This window comes from Capra hircus, chromosome 4 (genome assembly GCF_001704415.2).
Source record: "Capra hircus breed San Clemente chromosome 4, ASM170441v1, whole genome shotgun sequence".
Lineage (NCBI taxonomy): Eukaryota > Metazoa > Chordata > Mammalia > Artiodactyla > Bovidae > Capra > Capra hircus.
In genome coordinates, this window is record NC_030811.1 from 26,381,169 (window position 1) to 26,399,731 (window position 18,563).

Consider the following 18,563-nt stretch of genomic DNA (forward strand, 5'->3'; position numbering starts at 1 on the left):
ACTTTGACAGCATTATCTTTTAGGCTTTTAGATGACTCAGCTGGAATTCCATGGTAACTCAGTCAGTAAAGAATCGGCCTGCAATGTAGGAGACATGAGACCCAGTTTCAGTATCTGGGTTGGGAAGATTCCCTTGAGAAGGAAACACCAACCCACTCCAATATGCTTGCTTGGGAAATCCCATGGACAGAGGAGCCTGGTGGTTTACAGTCCATGGGGCCACCAAGAGTCAGTTATGACCTACTGATTAAACCACAGCCACCACCAATTCCACCCTTATGCAAAATTTAAGAAAGGCATTTACATAGATTTTGTCAGATATGTGTTTGCAAATTCTTTCTCCACTCTCTGGATTCTCCTTCTGCTGTCTTAATATGTCCTTTGAAGTATAAAACTTTGAAATTAAAAAATATTTTGAGGCACATCTTTTTATTACTTTATGTATGCATATATCAATGTGTACTGTTTAAAAAAACTCAATTATAATTGACATAAGATTATATTCACTTCAGATGTACAACATAGTGATTTGATATATGTATATATTTCAACATGATCATTTTTAACCAAGAAAAATGCTGATTGAATTAAAGCTATCATCATAAAGTTTGGTAACATTCCCTTCACCTCTATCCCCACACCCACCCCCATACTCCACCATCTGCCTTTACGGGCCAGCCAGCTGAGGGCACCCCTTTGCCACATGACCACTGGAATAAGACCCAAGCAACCAGAGTGCCTGGGGAAAACCAAACTGCCTCTTGAGACATTGGGAGAAAGTCAGAGGAGGAAAATTTAGGAAGGAGAAGGAACCAGGAGTCCTATTTTCTCACTTGTTGCTTTTTCTCTGATCAACTCAGCAGATTCTCACATCTCACTTTTCCCTAAGACAATTCAGTTTCTCCTCTTGTATAGCAAAAGAGACTTGGCTGGCATTGAGAGGAATAAGAAAAATTTGGTTAAGTCCTTTCAGACTTAAAATTTTAAAGGTCCTGATTCAAAGTATGTGTAACCTTCCTGGTATTAGGCCATTTCCCCCTAGTCTATCAGGGTCCAGCAGATGAATTCCCAAGGTGCCCTATGACAGCTGGGACTGGAATTCAGAACCTCAGATTCTGAAAGCATCTGCCTCAGGGCGGGGCATCCCAGGTGGCGCAATGGTAAAGAATCTACCTGCCAATGCGGGAGACATAGGAGATGTGGGTTTGATCCCTGGCTTGGGAAGATCCCCTGGAGGAGAAAATGGCAACCCACTCTGGTATTCTTGCCTGGAAAATTCCATGTACAGCAGAGCCTGGCGGGCTACAGTCCATGAGGTTGCAAAGAGTCCGACGTGACTGAGTGACTGAGCACACACACACGCACACATACACAGACACACACACACGCCTCAGAGCCAGAGCCTCTTCCTCCCTTCCCAGACAGCCAGGTCAGGGCACTGGGTGTGGAAGCCTTGTCTCCACACGTCCTGCCTTTTAAGTGCAAATGTCTGGTTTAGGCACAAAACACACAACGAGGAATAAGACAACGCCTGCTCGCAGTGCAGTAGGGAAGCTGCACCAGAAGCAAGCGGCTATGCCAGCCACGTGACGGCCACGAGCCGGAAGTGCCGGGCACACACGGAGCCTGGCCAGCTGCCTGTGACTCCAGCAGATGGTCTCAGATGGGCAGCTGCGTGTGCCCTTGCAGGGGGCCTGCGCCTTCCACAGCCCCGCACACTGCAGGAAAGGGTAAGCCCCACATTTGGTGGGATAAAAATGGGGAGTTCTGCCCCAGAGAGGGCAAAGTAGGACATTCAGTGAAGAGAAAAGTGGTGGCTCTTTAAGTAAAGCAGAGAACAGAGGATAGGAGAAGTTGAAAGAGGAGGGAAGAGGATGTTCGGTCAACAGTTGTTTCTGCTGTGACCCAGAGCAACAAGGAAGAGTAGGGTTTTGCTTTTTTTTTAAATAGTAATATCTTTGTTGAGGTGTAAGTCACATACCATACCATCCACTTAAAGTGTGAAATTCAATGTTGTTTAGTATATTTACAGAGTTTTACAATCATCACCATATTTTTAGAACATTTTCATCACCTTGAAAAGACACCTCTTCCCATCAGTGGTCATTCCCCCCATTCTTCCTATTTCCCCAAATGCTAGGCAACTATCAATCTACTTTCCGTCTCTGTACATAGTTCTACTCTGACATCTGATATGAAAGAAATTTTACAATGTTTTTGTGACTGGCTTATTTCTCTTTGCATCATATCTTCGAGGCTCAACCAGGGTGAGTTAATATTTCATTTCTCTTCACTGCTGAATAATATCCCATTGTATGGTTATACCATTTTACTTATTCATTCATCAGTTGATTGACATTTGGGTTGTTTCTACCATTAAGAATAATGGTGCTTATAAACATTCATGGACAAGATTTATATGAAACAGTAGGACTTTTCAATTAGTCCTTATCAATTATTTATTGACTGCCTCTGTGTATATAGCATAGTGATAGCTGTAGGGGTGAGAGAACAGATGTAGGAGGGTTGAAACCCAAATAACTATTTTTACTTACTTATTAAAAAAAATTTTTTTTTCTATTCTTTGGCCATGTTATGCTGCATGTTGGATCTTTTTTCGCTGACTAGCGATCATACCTGCAACCCCTGCAGTGGAAGTGTGGAGTCTTAATCACTGGACCACCATGGAAATCCCCCAAGAACTATAAATATAATTCCCCAAATGTCCTCTGACTAAAGAGATATGAAATCAAAATACACCATGTGACTCTTCAGTGGATTCTGGCTCAAAAAAAAAAGCCATAGAGGGAACAGTTAGGAACATCTGATTATGAACTGAAAATTAGATGATATTAGAGGCAGTGAATAAAAGCATCCCAAAGAAAAGAGAAAGCAAGAAGGCAAAGTGGTTATCTGAGGAGGCTTTATAAATAGTGGAAAAAGAAGAGAACCAAAAGCAAGGGAGAGAGAGAAAGGTACATCACATTAAATGCAGAGTTCCAAAGAATAGCTAGGAGAGACAAAAAGGCCTTCTTTAGTGAACAGCGCTTAATAATAGAAGGAAACAACAAGAGGAAAGACTAGAGATCTGTTTAGGAAAATCAGAAACATCAAGGGAGGATTCCACCCCAAAATGGGCACAATAAAGGATAAAAATGGTAGAGACCTAGTAGACGCTGAAAAGATCAAGAAGAGATGGAAAGGATACACAGAAGAACTGTATAAAAAAGATCTTAATGAACCAGATTACTATGATAGTGTGGTTAGTCACCCAGAGCCAGATACTCTGGAGTGTGAAGTCAAGTGGGCCTTAAGAAGTACTGCTATTAATAAAGCTAGCGGATGCGAAGAAATTTCAAATCCCTAAAGGATGATGCCATCAACATGTTGCACTCAATATGTCAGCAAATCTGGAAGGCCCAGCAGTGGTCACAGGACTGGAAAAGGTCAATCCTCATCCCAATTCCCAAGAACGGTAGTACCAAAGATTGTGCTAACCATCGAAGCTGCACTCATCTCCACATCCTAGAAAGGTCATGTTTAAAATCTTGCATGTTAGGCTTCAGCATTATGTGAACCAACAACTTCCAGATGGCTGAGCTGGGCTCAGAAAAGGAAGAGGAGCTAAAGTTCAAATTGTCAACATTCTCTGGATTAGAGAGAAAGTAAGGGAATTTCAGAAAAACATCTATCTCTGTTTCATTGACTACAATAAAGCCTTTGACTGTGTGGATCATGACAAACTGTGGAAAACTCTTAGAGAGATGGGAATACCAGACCATCTTACCCTTCTCCTGAGAAACCTGTATGCGGGTCAAGAAGCAACAGTTAGAACTCCGTATGGAACACATGATTGGTTTAAGATTGAGAAACCAGTACAACAGGGCTGTCTGCTGTAACCTTGATTGTTTAACCTATACCCTTAGCACACCATGAGAAATGCCAGGCTCAAAGAGTTACAAGCTGGAATCAAGATAGGCGGGAGAAACATCAACAATCTCAGATACTCAGATATGCAGATGATACCGCTCTAATGGCAGAAAGCAAAGAGGAACTAAAGAGCCTCCTGATGAGGGTGAAGGAGTAAAGTGAAAGAGCCAGCTTAAGAGTACTAAAATAAACTGAAATCAAGGCATCCGGCCCCACTTTGCATGGCAAATAGAAGGGGAAAAGGTGGACACAATGACAGGTTTCCTCTTCTTGGGCTCTAAAATCACTGCACAAGCTGGAATGAAGATTGCCAGGAGAAATATCAATAACCTCAGATATGCAGATGATATCACTCTTATGGCAGAAAGTGAAGAAGAACTAAAGAGCCTCTTGATGAAAGTGAAAAAGGAGAGTGAAAAAGTTGGCTTAAAACTCAACATTCAGGGCCGGGAGGTCCTTCGCTGCTGCGCATCCCCACGGAGCCTACCGTGGCGCGGGCCAGACGGGGCTGCTGGCTGCCGGGCTGCTGTGAACCAGCCCCGCCCACCCCCCCAAAAAAAAACATTCAGAAAAGCAAGATCATGGCATCTGGTCCCATCACTTCATGGCAAATAGATGGGGAAACAGTGGAAACAGTGACAGACATTATTTTGGGGGGCTCCAAAATCACTGCAAGAGAGTGACTGCATCCATGAAATTAAAAGACACTTGCTCCTTGGAAGAAAAGTTGTTGCTAGACAGCATATTAAAAAGCAGAGACATTACTTTGCCAACAAAGGTCTGTCTAGTCAAGGCTATGGTTTTTCCAGTGGTCATGTATGGATGTGAGAGTTGGACTATAAAGAAAGCTGTCTGCCGAAGAACTGATGGTCTTAAACTGTGGTGTTGGAGAAGACTCTTGAGAGTCCCTTGGACTGCAAGAAGGTCCAACCAGTCCATCCTAAAGGAAATCATTCCTGAATATTCACTGGAAGGACTGATGTTGAAGCTGAAACTCCAATACTTTGGCCACCTCATGCGAAGAACTAATTCATCTGAAAAGACCCTGATGCTGGGAAAGATTGAAGGCAGGAGGAGAAGGGGCCGACAGAGGATGAGGTGGTTGGATGGTGTCACTGACTCAATGGACACGAGTTTGAGTAAACTCCAGGAGCTGGTGATGGACAGGGAGGCTTGGTGTGCTGCAGTCCATGGGGTCACAAAGAGTCGGACACGAATGAGTGACTGAACTGAACTGTACTGAAAATCACTGTGGGCAGTGACTGCAGCCATGAAATCAGAAGACGTTGCTTCTTGGCAGGAAAGTGATGACAAACCTTTCAGTGTGTTGAAAAGTAGCGACATCATTCTGCCGACAAAGGTCCATATATGATCATGTATGGTTGTGAGAGCTGGACTATAAGTAAGGTAGAACACCAAAGAATTGATGCCTTTGAACCGTGGTGCTGGAGAAGACTCCTGAAAGTCCCTTGGACAGCAAGGAGATCAAACCAGTCAATCTTAAGGGAGATCAGTCCGGAATATTCACTGGAAGGACTGATGCTGAAGATAAAGATCCAGTATTTTGGTCATCTGATGCTAACAGATGACTCATTAGACATCTCTGATGCTGGGAAAGATTGAGGGCAGAAGGAGAAGGAGATGTCAGAGGATGAGATGTTTGGATGGCATCACCAATGCGATGGACATGAACTTGGGCAAACTCCGGGAGATGGTGAGGGACAGGGAGGCCTGGCGTGCTGCCGTCTATGGGTTGCAAAGAACCGTATATGACTGGGTGACTGAACAACAACAACAGAGACTAGTTGCTTATTTTCTTATGTGTGATAATGATATGGTTATAAAGGAAAATGTCCTTGTTTGCAAGGTATGCATGCTGATGTATGCAGGGCTAAAGTGTCATGGTGTCTGAAGATTATTTTCAAAAAGTTTAGCCAAAAAATGTACATATACATACATGCCTGCTGCTGGTGCTGCTGCTGCTGCTGCTGCTAAGTTACTTCAGTTGTGTCCAACTCTGTGCAACTCCATAGACGGCAGCCCACCAGGCTCCCCCGTCCTTGGGGTTCTCCAGGCAATAACACTGGAGTGGGCTGCCATTTCCTTCTTCAATGCATGAAAGTGAAAAGTGAAAATGAAGTCGCTCAGTCGTGTCCGACTCTTAGCGACCCCATGGACTGCAGCCCACCAGGCTCCTCCATCCATGGGATTCTCCAGCCAAGAGTCCTGGAGTGGGGTGCCATTGCCTTCTACATGCAAGTAAAACAAATATGGCAAAATGTTAATAGTTGTTAAATTTGGATGGTGGGTATTTGGGTGGTCATTGTTGTGTTTTCTCATATTTTCAGCATATTTGAACATTTCCAAAATAAAAATCTAAAATAATTACAAAGCAAAAAATCTGAAGCAAGGTGAGATAAAAGTTAGGGGTGTATCTTTTTTAAATTTATTTTTTATGTATTTGGCTGTGCCATGTCTTAATTGCACCAGACCTTCCTTGGGGCATGCAGGCCATGTGGGATCTATTATAGTTCCCTGACTAGGGATAGATGGAACCTGCACACCCAGAACCCATGCCTCCTGCACTGGGAGCGTAGAGTCTTAATCCCTGGACCAGCAGGGAAATCCCAGGGGTATATCTTTTTACAAAAGGGGGTCAGAGAAGGCCTCTCTGAAGACAGACATTGACTAAATGCAGGAAGGAGGGAGTTGGCCACAAGGATCCAGGAAAGGGCATTCCAGCAAGAAGGAACAGCCAGCTCAGAGGCCCTGATGTGGAAACAGGCTTGGTGTGACCCTGGACACAAGCACTGAGAGAGGCTGAGGGCGTGTCATCAAGGCAGGAAATGAGGTTGAAAAGGTAGCTTAAATCCAGATTTATAGCATCACAGAATTGAGATTTTAGTCTACATGTAAGGATGACCTACTAATGAACCTCATGCGAAGAGTTGACTCATTGGAAAAGACTCTGATGCTGAGAGGGATTGGGGGCAGGAGGAGAAGGGGACGACAGAGGATGAGGTGGCTGGATGGCATCACGGACTCGATGGACGTGAGTCTGAGTGAACTCTGGGAGTTGGTGATGGACAGGGAGGCCTGGCATGCTGTGATTCATGGGGTCACAAAGAGTCGGACACGACTGAGCGACTGAACTGAACTGAACTGAACTGAACTAATGAATCATGAGTGAGGAGTTCCTTGCATCAAGTTATACTTTAAAACATCTCTCTGGCTCCTGGGTGGTAAGTGTGGTGGTCAGAAGGAACAAGAGAGGAAGCAGAGAGGCTGATAAGTAGGATTTATTGCAAAGCTTCCCTGATGGCTCAGACGGTAAAGCATCTATCTACAATGTGGGAGACCTGGGTTCAATCCCTGGGTCGGGAAGATCTCCTGGAGAAGGAAATGGCAACCCACTCCAGTATTCTTGCTTGGAAAATCCCATGGATGGAGGAACCTGGTAGGCTACAGTCTGTGGGGTTGCAAAGAGCTGGACACGACTGAGCGACTTCACTTCACTTCACATCATGGCATCTCAGATTAGGTGATGGCACAGGGCAAAGGACTTAGTTTTGCCAAGTATGTCCCAGAAGGGGAGTTCTTATGGAGTTTGCCGATGGGTGTGGGAATGAAGGGAAAACCAGGTAAGGGAGACTCCAGGGACAGTCTGAGCCTCTGGCCAAATGGTGGTGCCGTCTGCTGAGATGGGGAACTCTGGACTGGAGTCACAGACTCTTCCTTTACAGGGAAACATTAGTTGGGCTTAGAATGGCCTGGAAGTCTTCATGGTCCTGGAGGAAGTGGAATCGGGGTTGGGCCTTCAGAATAAGGAGTTCATCAATGTCAGCAAATGAAGATTTTCATGTAAGTTAAAAAACAGGGTTGCCCAGCTGATCTGAATCCTGGTGCTGACATTTACTGGCTATGTCACTGTGGGCCAATTACTTACCTTCTTTGAACTTGAGGTTCTTCATCCATAAAATAGGCAAAATCACATCTGTCCTTTCAGGTGTTAGGTTGTAACACACCTTGGCACAGTGCCTGGCACAGAGAAGGTGCTCAACATACAGGGTTTCCTGCTACTCTGTAGAGAGCATTAGGAAGGAGTAACTTTGTGAGTATCTGAAGAACTGCTTTAAGCTGCTTATTTTTGGTTGCCTTTTTAGCTAGAGTCGTCCTTTCTTCCTTTTATTTATATGATATTTGAACACTGTGTGCCACATGCAGTTCTAGGCATTGCATGAATTGCAGTGAATGAAACAGACAAAATCCCTGCCTTCTTGCAGTTTACATTCTGGTGGAGGGAGAAGACAAACATAACTAAGTAATACACAGTGTGTAATGTATATATGAGATGGTGCTAAGTCCTAGGGAGAAAACAAAACAGGGAAGGGGAAGAGGAGACGCTGGGGTAGAGCTGGAACTGCAATTTTAAATAGGATGCCCAGAGAAGACTCTACTGAGAAGGTGACATCTCTGCAAAGCCCTGAATGAGAGAAGGGAGGAAGCCAAGTTTTTAAACTAAATGTAGAATGTTTTAGACCAAAAGTGGCAACTGCAAAGGCCCTGAGACAGGAGCATACTTGGTATGTCTGAGGAACAGCTAGAAGGCCAGTATGGCTAGAAAAGTGTGAGTGAGGGAAGAAGGCAGGAGCAGCTCCTATATGGCATGGGAAGCCTGCAATGGTTTTGGCTTTAGCATGGAGTTAAATGGGAAGTCCTCAGAGGATTTTGAACAGTGGGTATCTGGTTTAGGGTTTTAAAGGATCACTGGCTTCTATCTGTGTGAATTCAGTGGTTAAAGAGAGGAGACCTGTTGGGAAGCAATTCTAGCAAGGATGAGGTTTCAGTATTAGAAGGAAGGGTCAAGGATTGTAAAGTCCATGGCCTTTGACCTCAGCAGCTGGAAGGATGTATTTAGTTGAACCAAATGAAGTTGCTGATATTTGATTGTTCTTGGCCTTAAAAAGTGACCATTTCATGTATCCAACTTAATAATGGCCATTTACTGAGAAGGGAAAAACTATGTGAGGAAGTGGTGGGGAGGGTATCAGCAGTTTATTTTTGGACATGAAAAGATGTTGAACAGGCAGCCATATATACATGTCTGGAGTTCAGGAGCGAGGTCCCAATCAGAAATGTACATTAGGGAGTCAGAGCACAGAGGGCAGTTACAGCTCTGAGACTGGATGAGGTCACATAGGGATTAAAAGTAGACAAAGGAGAACAGAGGCCTCTGCTCCCCAGAGGCCTGGGGAGCAGGCCAGGGGCCTCTAGCATTTCCAGATCGGAGAGATGAGGAAGCAGCAAAGGAAACACATGAAGCCATGACTGGCGAAACAAGGGTTCCAAACAGGGAACTGGCCTCAATGCATAATGTAGGTGTGAATAATTTCCAACCTCGCTCTCTCCTTGAGCCTTGGCACTATGGGGGTGCTTTTGTGTGTGTGTGTGTGTGTGTGTGTGTGTAAGAGGGACATGGTAATATCTTATCCAAGGCTAGATCTTTAGAGATTACAGCATCTCTTCTTCTGTTTGATTCAGGCAAGGGTAATGCAGGTGCTATCATCCCATTTTACAGATGAGTAAACTGGGACATAAATATTAGGTTTCTTGCCCAAATTACATCAAAGTATCTGTCTGCAAGTTCCACATTCTCATTGAATCATGCTTGTTCGGTGCAGGTTGGGGGTGGGGGTGCTGGTGTTTCCCCAGGGGGCCTGCTGTCAGAGGGAGTATGCAGAGAATCCCAAGGGAATGACAGCAGTATAGGAGATGCAATCTTTCCATCCTGGCCACTGCTGGCTATTCGAGCCCTACTGACTGCTTCTGAGGGGACAAGTTGTAACAGGGTTACACGGAGGAGACTTGAAATGAGTTTTAAGCTTTTATTTCCTGGCAGCAAGAAAACTGCTAATATTATTGCCCTCTTGAGGGCTCTGGATCTGTGATCTCTGATACGAAGAGCTCCAGACTAAAAATGAGACATTTCTCAACAGAAATGGTCAAACAGAATCAAAAGGCCTTACTGGGGGACTTTCACATCTGGTGGGGACAGTGATAAATTCACTTTAGTTTTAGGGCCATTGTGTTAGTAGGGACCTTCCGAGATAGAGACGCTTCTGGGCTAGGCTCTTTTACACACTCCACTGAATGATGGGTTCATCTTACTCTGTCTGAATGTCTTGCTCAAAGCAGTATATTCTCTGCAAACTTGTTTTCTTGCCTTTGAGAAGCTGCTACTTAGATCAGAGGCTCCTTTGGTCAAGCTTGGCCCTGCCCTGGGGAGATATAAACAGGCCTGAATACATTTCCCAGATTGCAACACTGGCGAGTCAGTCAGGGCTAAACAGCTGTGCCCTCGTAGCACCACTGGTTGTCCCTGATAAGGAAGAACACGGCTCATTCTAGCGTCCTGGCGTGAGTGCACACATATAAACAGACACTCCCAGGCCCTAGTGTTGTTTTAGAGTAAATTATTGACATTCTGAATAGCTGAAACCTTGGGGGGAAAGGTGAGCACAAACTTACTCTGCTCAAGAGGAGCTCCAGGTCCAGAAGCCAAAAAGATGTCAAACCAGGGCTGTCACTTGGCACCACTTTGGAGCCACCTTTTGAACCTACCTGGTCAAGGGCGGGTTCAGAAGCCCTCTGAAGCTCCAGAAAGAGGAGGGAATGGAGAAGTCGGAAAGGGGGCGGTGGATTTATAAAGGAGCAGATGGCAAAATGCCCAGAGAGAAACTCAGTAAAAATGTGAACATACCTTCGCCTCAAAGATGGACCCTATGACATCCTTAAAAAAAAAAACCAGAAAAGAGAATTCCCTGGCGACCCAGTGCTTAGAACTCCATGCTTCCACTGTAGGGGCCACAGTTTTGATCACTGGTTGGGGAACTAAGATCCTGCATGCCATGCATGACCAAATAAATAAATAAATATTAATAAAATTAAAAATACCCCCTGAAAGTGGATGCTTTTCTTCTTATATGACTTACAGCATATAAGGAGTGGGGCAATGGGGGACTGATATTAATAATAGCACCAGTAATATCATCACACTTATAATCATGAAAAGCAATTTATAGTTTACAAGGGGCTTTCACATTAATCTTTTCCATTGATTCCACCAACCCACTCAAGTGGGTAGGGCATTATGAGCCACATCTTACAGATGAGAAAACTGAGGCTCAGGGAGGATATAAGCAATTAACTGAGGCATAATTATGGTCTGGGGAGGGGCAGGTTTGTCCTAAGTAACCCAGAGCTAAGATGCTTACTAGGAAGGGTGATTCCTTTTCAAGGATTGCTCAGAGGCTAAATGCATTCTTAGGTAGAGCAGCCCCACCTTCCCTAGAGTGATCCAGAGCAAGCCTCTCTAATCACTCCCCTGATGATTTTTGCTTAGTACTTAGATCACAGCAGCATAACATCTGTGAAGATTAAAGCATCAGGGAAAATGTCTAGATCCACCCTATGCTCAATGTTCCAACCTTGACCAGCTCTTAGGAAAAAATACCTTCGGGTCCTCTATAAGCTTGCTAACTTGCTCTCAGGTGGGGAAGGAAACATCCTTATTTACATAGGACATTATGGAAGCACAGGACCCACCTAGAGGGGTCAGGCAGGTGTTATGATAGTGCTGATGCCTATTGGAATCTTCCAGCAGTGATTGTCAAACTTTGGCCTGCATCAGCATCATCTGGGGAGACTTAAAGACTTAGATGTCCAAGCCCCATCCCAGACCTTTGGAATCAGAATCCCCATGGGTGGGCTCTGGACATTTGTGAGCTTAACAAGCTCCCCAGGTGATTCTGAAGCACACCAAAGCTTGGGAATCACTCAGGTGAAGGGGAACAGGGGGCCAGGCGGGGGAGGAGAGGGAGCAGCAACGGGAGCCTGGAGAGCCTAAAGGAGACATAGTCATGAATGATTCCCTGCTCTGGCCTTATCTCCCTTTAACACAGTGGTCAAATAAAGGGGGTTAGAAATCTGGTCATTCAAACATGTGTTCCTTCTGACAGAACTGCTATGTGCAATAGGAAAGAGCAATACAGCCCTTTTAGAAGCAGTTAAAATAGCCTGTATTTGTCAGACAGAATAGAGGTGACCAGGAACTGTGGAGAGTGAGAAATAAGAAATGATTGTTTGATGGGTACAGAGTTTCTGTTTAGAGTGATGAAAAAGTTCTGGAAATAAGTAGTAATGATGATTGTAGAACACTGTGAATATAGTTAATACCACTGAATTTTACATTTTAAAATGGTTAAAATGGCAAATTTTGTGTTATGTATAATCAACACACACACGCAACAATAACGGGTCTTTTGGGGGATGACATGATAGGCGCAAACAACATTCAATTTTAGGTGATCGCTGCTGCTCCAGGTTCACGCGCGTGTGTGTGTGTGTGTGTGTGTGTGTGTGTGTGTGTTTATGTGTGTGTGCATGCATAGGAGGTTACATAAGGGGACCCAACTCACAGCACGTGGTTTGACAGACTACAAGTGTATTCATGGGGACAAAGGAATAGATAAAAATTTTGAAAATAGATGGCAGTGAAAATGTGATATAAATACAGGAGCTGCCTGGAACACTCCTTCCTGTCCTCTTTGCCTGGTTGACTCCTGGATTCCACATCACTTCTTTTGGAGTGCCTTGTAGAGCAGTGTCTCTCAAACTTTAGTGCACAAAGGAATCACCGGGGGACCTTGTTAAACTGCAAATTCTAATTCAGTAGGTCTGAGGTGAAGCTCTAGCCTGCATTTCTAACAAGTTCCCAGGTGATGCTGACAATCTAGATCTAGACCACATTGGGAGGGCTGTGTAAATTTAAAGTCTTTCTTAGTTCACCATGATATCCTCATGTCCAGCAGTGATTACCACACAATGGGTGATCAATAAATGCTTACTGAATGAATGATGAAGTTATAGGCCTGCTCTAGACGTTTGGAAGGCAGAACAAACTTTGTCCTAAACAGCAGCATATTTGGGGTACTTCTGCTTCTTTCAGTCATTCACTTTGTGAAATCACCACATAACTGTGTAAAGATGTTACAACTAAATTGCCATCATGCTGTCTCAATTCTAATCCTTGAAAAAATGACCCTATACATATGAAGGATAGCAAACCCTGATTTGCAAGCTTGAAGAAGCCTGGCTATTCTCTCCTTTCAAGGTGGGAGCAGAGGGCAGGGGACCTGCTGGTTTAGGAATTTCTAGATTTTGGTAACTGTCTGGGTTAATTTCCACCTTGGCTTCCTTAAATCAAATAAACAGACTTTTTAACAGTGTATGTGGGAATGAGGTTCATTACCCTAAAACACATGAATATGATGATACTTCCATTATTTAATCATTATCGTTTTTGATGATGACAACGACGCTGACAGTTGAGCGATTAAGTGTGAGGGAGTTGGGGGAGGGGGGCAGAAAGCTGGACGGGCAGGAAAAAGAGGAACTACAACTCCCAGAATCCCCTGCTAAACCCACGCCGCCGCCGCGGCACCCCACCCCTTTCGCCAGCTGGACCCGCCCCTCCAATGACGTCACAGAGGTGACGTCACGGCGCCCAGAGCGAGGCTGGGGTAGAGAGGCCGATTGAGCAGGAGTCGTCCGCTTGTCGTGGAGGCAGCTTGGGAGCCGGCGAGAGGGTGAGCGGGCGAGCAGGCGAGAGAGCTAGAGCAGGCAGGAGGGAGCGACGCGCGGCGCAGAGGAGCGCCAGGTCCGGGCCGCGGCGGAACCCACAGCCGGAGAGGGGCAGCCCGAGCCGTGCGCCGCGGGGTCCCCACCCCCACTCGGCCGGACAGTGCCCGGTGTTCCCCCCCCCCGTGCGGGGGGCGGCGGCGGCGGCGGCGGCGGCTGACGGGACCAAACAGGACCGCGGGGGTGTTGCCACCTCCATCGAGGAGCCGGCGCGGCCGCGGGCTCCTCAGAGCCGGGGCCCGGGGCCCGTGACAGGCGGGCTGAGGAAGGGCGAGAGGCGGCGGCGGCGCAGGCGACGGGGAGGCAGCGGCGACACCATGTCATCCCCTAGTCCGGGCAAGAGGCGGATGGACACGGACGTGGTCAAGCTGTATCCTTCGTGGAGCGGGGCGGGGGGTGGGGAATTCGGGTTCTACGTGGGGGACGATGTGGGGATGCCCGGGGCACCCCCTGAAACCTAATCAGGGGCCCAGGGGCACTCCAGCCCACTGTCCAAGGCTTCCTCCCACCCCTCCCTCCTCCCAGTGCCTACGGAGGCTCTTTGGCACCTCCCAGGAGCCGAGATCCTTCTCAGCTCCCCCTTTATCTGCAGCACCCCGAAATGTGCGTTGTTCACGCTCTTTCCGCACCTTCAGCCCCCGTGACTTTTCTCCACGACATTTGGACTCCCAAATGGCCCCCCCCCTTTTTTTTTTTTTTTTTTGCAGTACCAGCCCTCTCTCTTCACCACCAAGCCCACCTTCTTTTTCCTGTTTGCTCGCTCTGAATTTGGGGATTCGCGATAGAAATTCCCTAGAGCGAAGCCTTTCTCCTTTTCTTGAGATGCCTCCATTCCCTCATCTCACAGTGCTTCTTGAACTGGGGTAACTCAAGTGACCTCCTTTATCCCTAATTCCTTTCTATATTAGGAAGAGAGTAGTCTGCTCAGTGCCCCCCTCTTGTATTAAAGAGCTCTGAATATTTTAGATCAGCTACCCCTATTAAGCTTTCTGGTCCTTAGAAGAACCTCACTCTTCTTCCTACCGACAAAGCCTATCCCACCCATAGTATGTGGTGAGGACCCCCAGGCCCTCCAGCAAGCCACCCTCCATATTGTCGCTATGACAGCTGAGAGGGAAGGAGAAAAAGAGGATCTCCTTGACCAAATAGCCCCTGCACTAGCCAGTTAAGCAAACTCCCTGTATGAGAATAAGGTGCTTATAATAACTGCCCTGTTCTTGCCAAGTGACACCCTTTATTTTCCTGCCCCCCCCCCCAACTTTATGTACTTTGGAGGTAGCAGTGGGAAAGCTCTAACTGATAAGAGTCCTTCAGGCAGTGGTTTTGGTTGGAGTCCAGACCGATTATTTCATGACCAGCTAGAGAAATTCGCGAAGGTTCCGGTGACAAATCGAGACATTTTTTGAGGGGTAATTTAGAGAGAGATGAGAGAGAGGAGCCCAGGGTTCCGAACGACTGAATCCCTGGGGAGAGGGGGAACCCGGGGCTGGAGAGTGGTAGTGTGTGAAACGCAGTTTAAAAAGTCCTGTCTCCTGCTTCTGTTTCTCCTTCACCCCCATCCCCCCACCATTTCCCCCTGTTGCTGGGTTTTGTTTATATAACTCAAGTTGTTTGGCTAGATTCTTCAGGTGAATTCCTTCTTTCTTCCTTTTATTGTTACTGTTTTTGATTGGATGTTTTACCAGTTTGTAGAGATCGATGATGATTGTTGAACACTCAAAGAATTCGCTGAAGTTTTAAAAAAGTAGTTTTTTTTCATTTGGTTTAGAAGTGGGGGATGGAAGGGAAGTTGCCTGGGCAAGTGATTCTTCTCTGCCCCCCCACCCCATAAACTTTTCAGGAATAAGATGTTTTTCTCTTCACTCAGGAAAACTTGATTAGAAATTAGGAACAGTACATGAACGTCTCAGTTTAGGGTTAGTAGTTTAGAATTTGGGGGAGGTGGGAGTGGGAATTAGAGGAGCAAGTAATAAAGTATATATTATGTACCAAATATATGTTTAGGCACAAGTGAAATTGACTCTCTATGAGCTGTTTGTGGCTGTGATTGAGTTTTGTAAATGTGTGAATAATACCAGTAATGTTGGCTTTTCATAAGGTGGCAGGAAAACTTGTAACTATGGCTGTGTACATTTTACACAAAGCAGTTTCGGGTTTTATTTTTGTTTAGAAACTAGGAAATGACATGGTGGCAGAATCTTGAGTTATTTTTATCTTGAATTGAGACTTACTGTCACACCTAATGCAAATTTCTACCTAATGTTTAATTGGGATGGGGGTGAGAGAGAATTCCAGCTGTCTTTGATCAATGTCAGATTCTCAAATTATATACTTACATATATTCTTTTAGAAGGCTGAGGATAAAGAGGGTGAGGCCTTACTTGACCTGATGCCTTTTCCATACAGTGCCTTTTGTTCATTTAGTAGTTGTGGCATCTAGAATGATTACCGTATTTAGGAGTCGGGGTGTGGGGGGTGGAGAGGGGGAAGAAAACAGACAAAGAACAGCAGGGTGTCTTTCTTTTTTTTCCTTCCCCTAAGTGGCTTATTTCATAGCTTATTTTTAGTAGAAGATGAAGAAAGGCAAAGATGCATTGGCCTTCTGTTCTTTCCCCACCTTCCTCCTTTCTGACAAAAGAAAGCAGAGGCGCTTTAAAATTGTACATGTCTGAGATAGGAGGACAACAGTCTCGGGATTTAAAAGCCAGAGGTTATCTTTGTTTCATGTTTGTTATTTTCTGGTCTGAGTTAAATTTTTTGTATTTCCTTTTGTTGTGCATTTGTGTTGGGGTGGGTGTGTGAGAGATTTTGTGGCCTCGTTTCTCTGTTGAATTCACATTAGTAGGCCCAAATGGAGACAACAGTTTTTGAGCAAGGTATATTTACCATGAAATTTAAGCAAGGTATATTTACCAGGACACTGCTAAAATGAATACAATTGTGTGAAACAGTCGAGGGTTGAAAATGAAAGATGGTGTGGAGGAAGTAGGAAAGGTCTGGAGGAATGTACTTGCTTTTTGCCCCTCAGTGCCCCCTTGATTTCTTTGGTGTGTAGGCTGATAGCTGGTTTTGTTGAATTCTCCTGTTTCAGCCCATTTTTGGATGTCTCCTGAGCGTAATTATGCCACCAGGATTTACAGCCTGGCAGGGAATCTATATAGTAGGAAAGTAGTGCGTGGGGGTAGGGAAAGAAGAGGATGTGTAACTAATTGGCCACTGCCTTCCAGCACCTCGTTAGGTCCTTTCAGAGACACCGTCTCTGGTTGTTTGGAGTCGGTGATATTTCTTTTGTGACGGGTTGGTAGGAGGAGAGCTGACTTCCAAGTTATGGAGGGAGTGAGTGTTTTGCACCAATGCACTTAATAGTCTGCTGGGCGATTATGTTCTGAAACTCTGACTCATTCATTGTTTCTCTTCTGATCCTTTGCTGAGGGTTGTGCAAACCTCTCCAGGAGCCTAGAAACTGATGTACATGACTTGGGCCCTGTAGGAATGTGTCCCAATCAAAAAACTTGCAAAAAGCCCAAATCCTGTGGAATGGTGGTTGAATAATAGTGTTGCCATTTGTTTTGCAAAGTGAGGTGGGTGGGTGATACTGTGCTGTTCTCAGCCTGGCAAGCTTTGAGGTTTCTATCTCAAACCGGCTGATTATTTAGTTTGTCTGAGAACTGGGACTCTGGTGACCTTAAAGCGTGATTTGCCCTAAAGGAATATCGGTTTAAGTTCTCCTGGGTGGAGGAACAAACAAGCTCAGATTACACGGGTTTCCTTGTTGGTGGGGGTTACTCGTCTCACCCTGTTGCACAGCCTGGTGATCCTTTTATCTGTGAACCAGTGGCCCCTGCTGAAGGCTGGAACTGCTTGTTTTGGAAAAGCCTATGCAGGCAAAAGGCCGTAGGCACAGCTCCTCACAGCTTATTGGCTGCTCTGTTACTACCCGGAAAAGGAGGAGGGGCGGAGCTACCAAACAGCTGATGGGAATGTGTGACCAGTGTGTTTATATACAAAAGAAGTTGGGGCTGGGGAGGCCTCGTGAGTGGTGTCACAGGAACAAGTGTATTTTCAAGGGGTAAAAAGAGGAGAGGAAAACCTGACCTGTTAAGAGTACAAGAATTATTCAGGGTTAAATCAGAAAAGTGGATCTGATGCTGACGAGAACTTGGCAAGCACTGTGTTATTGGTGTGAAATTTTGGAACTTAATTTTATAATACCAAGAGTTTTCAAAGAGTCCCTTTTTCAGAGGGAGTTGTGGTAGCTTGAAACCGGATAGCCACCACTTTAAATGTATTTAACTGACTCCTGCAGGGATTCAAAAGTATGGTAGAAAGGTAAGCTTCCCTTATAAAAGCTTTGAGAGCAGTGATCAGAAGGGGCCAGTGTCTTATGCTAAATTTGTTATCAGCATTAGTGAATCTTACAGAATCCTAGTTATCTGCCTTAGGGTTTCAGAAGCTTTCAGTAACAGGTTCATCCCCTCAGTCATTTCTGCACCCTTCTCGTGCCAGGCTTGGGGCTAGATGCTGGGGGTTTCGTAGTGAAAAATTTGGTGTGTGCTTATGTAACTAAAACAAAAAAAAATCAAAGTACGTGTTGTGTTATAGCAAGTGAGGGCTGTATGTATTACCTTTTTTTTTTTTTAAATAACTCATGTTTACTTTCAGAATTGACTTTTCAAGGAATAGAAAGTTTAAAGTGAATTTTATGTGATGGGATATATGGGAATCTCTCTTTCTGTTATTTAAAAGATTGATGTTAAAAACTGAAAAATATTAAAATATGTAGTCATTTGCCTTCAACTTGGATGTTTTGCTGTTGATCTGTAGTTAGTCTATCCCTAAGTTAGTAGTGTGTGTTGCTCTTTTATTTGTGCTAAAAGTGTAGACAGTTCTATTATCTTTTAACTAACTCCAGTGTCATTGGGAAAGTGTGGTTT

At 45.1% G+C, this 18,563-nt stretch overlaps 1 protein-coding gene across 1 annotated transcript in view; it reads left to right on the top strand.

The window, feature by feature from the left end:
- UBE2H (ubiquitin conjugating enzyme E2 H) overlaps positions 13,472 to 18,563 on the top strand; it is a 101,043-nt gene continuing 95,951 nt past the window's right edge. The window contains exon 1 of the mRNA XM_018046929.1: positions 13,472 to 13,999. Coding sequence (XP_017902418.1) covers positions 13,947 to 13,999 — 53 coding nt within the window. The 5' untranslated portion in view covers positions 13,472 to 13,946. The remainder of the gene's footprint in view (positions 14,000 to 18,563) is intronic.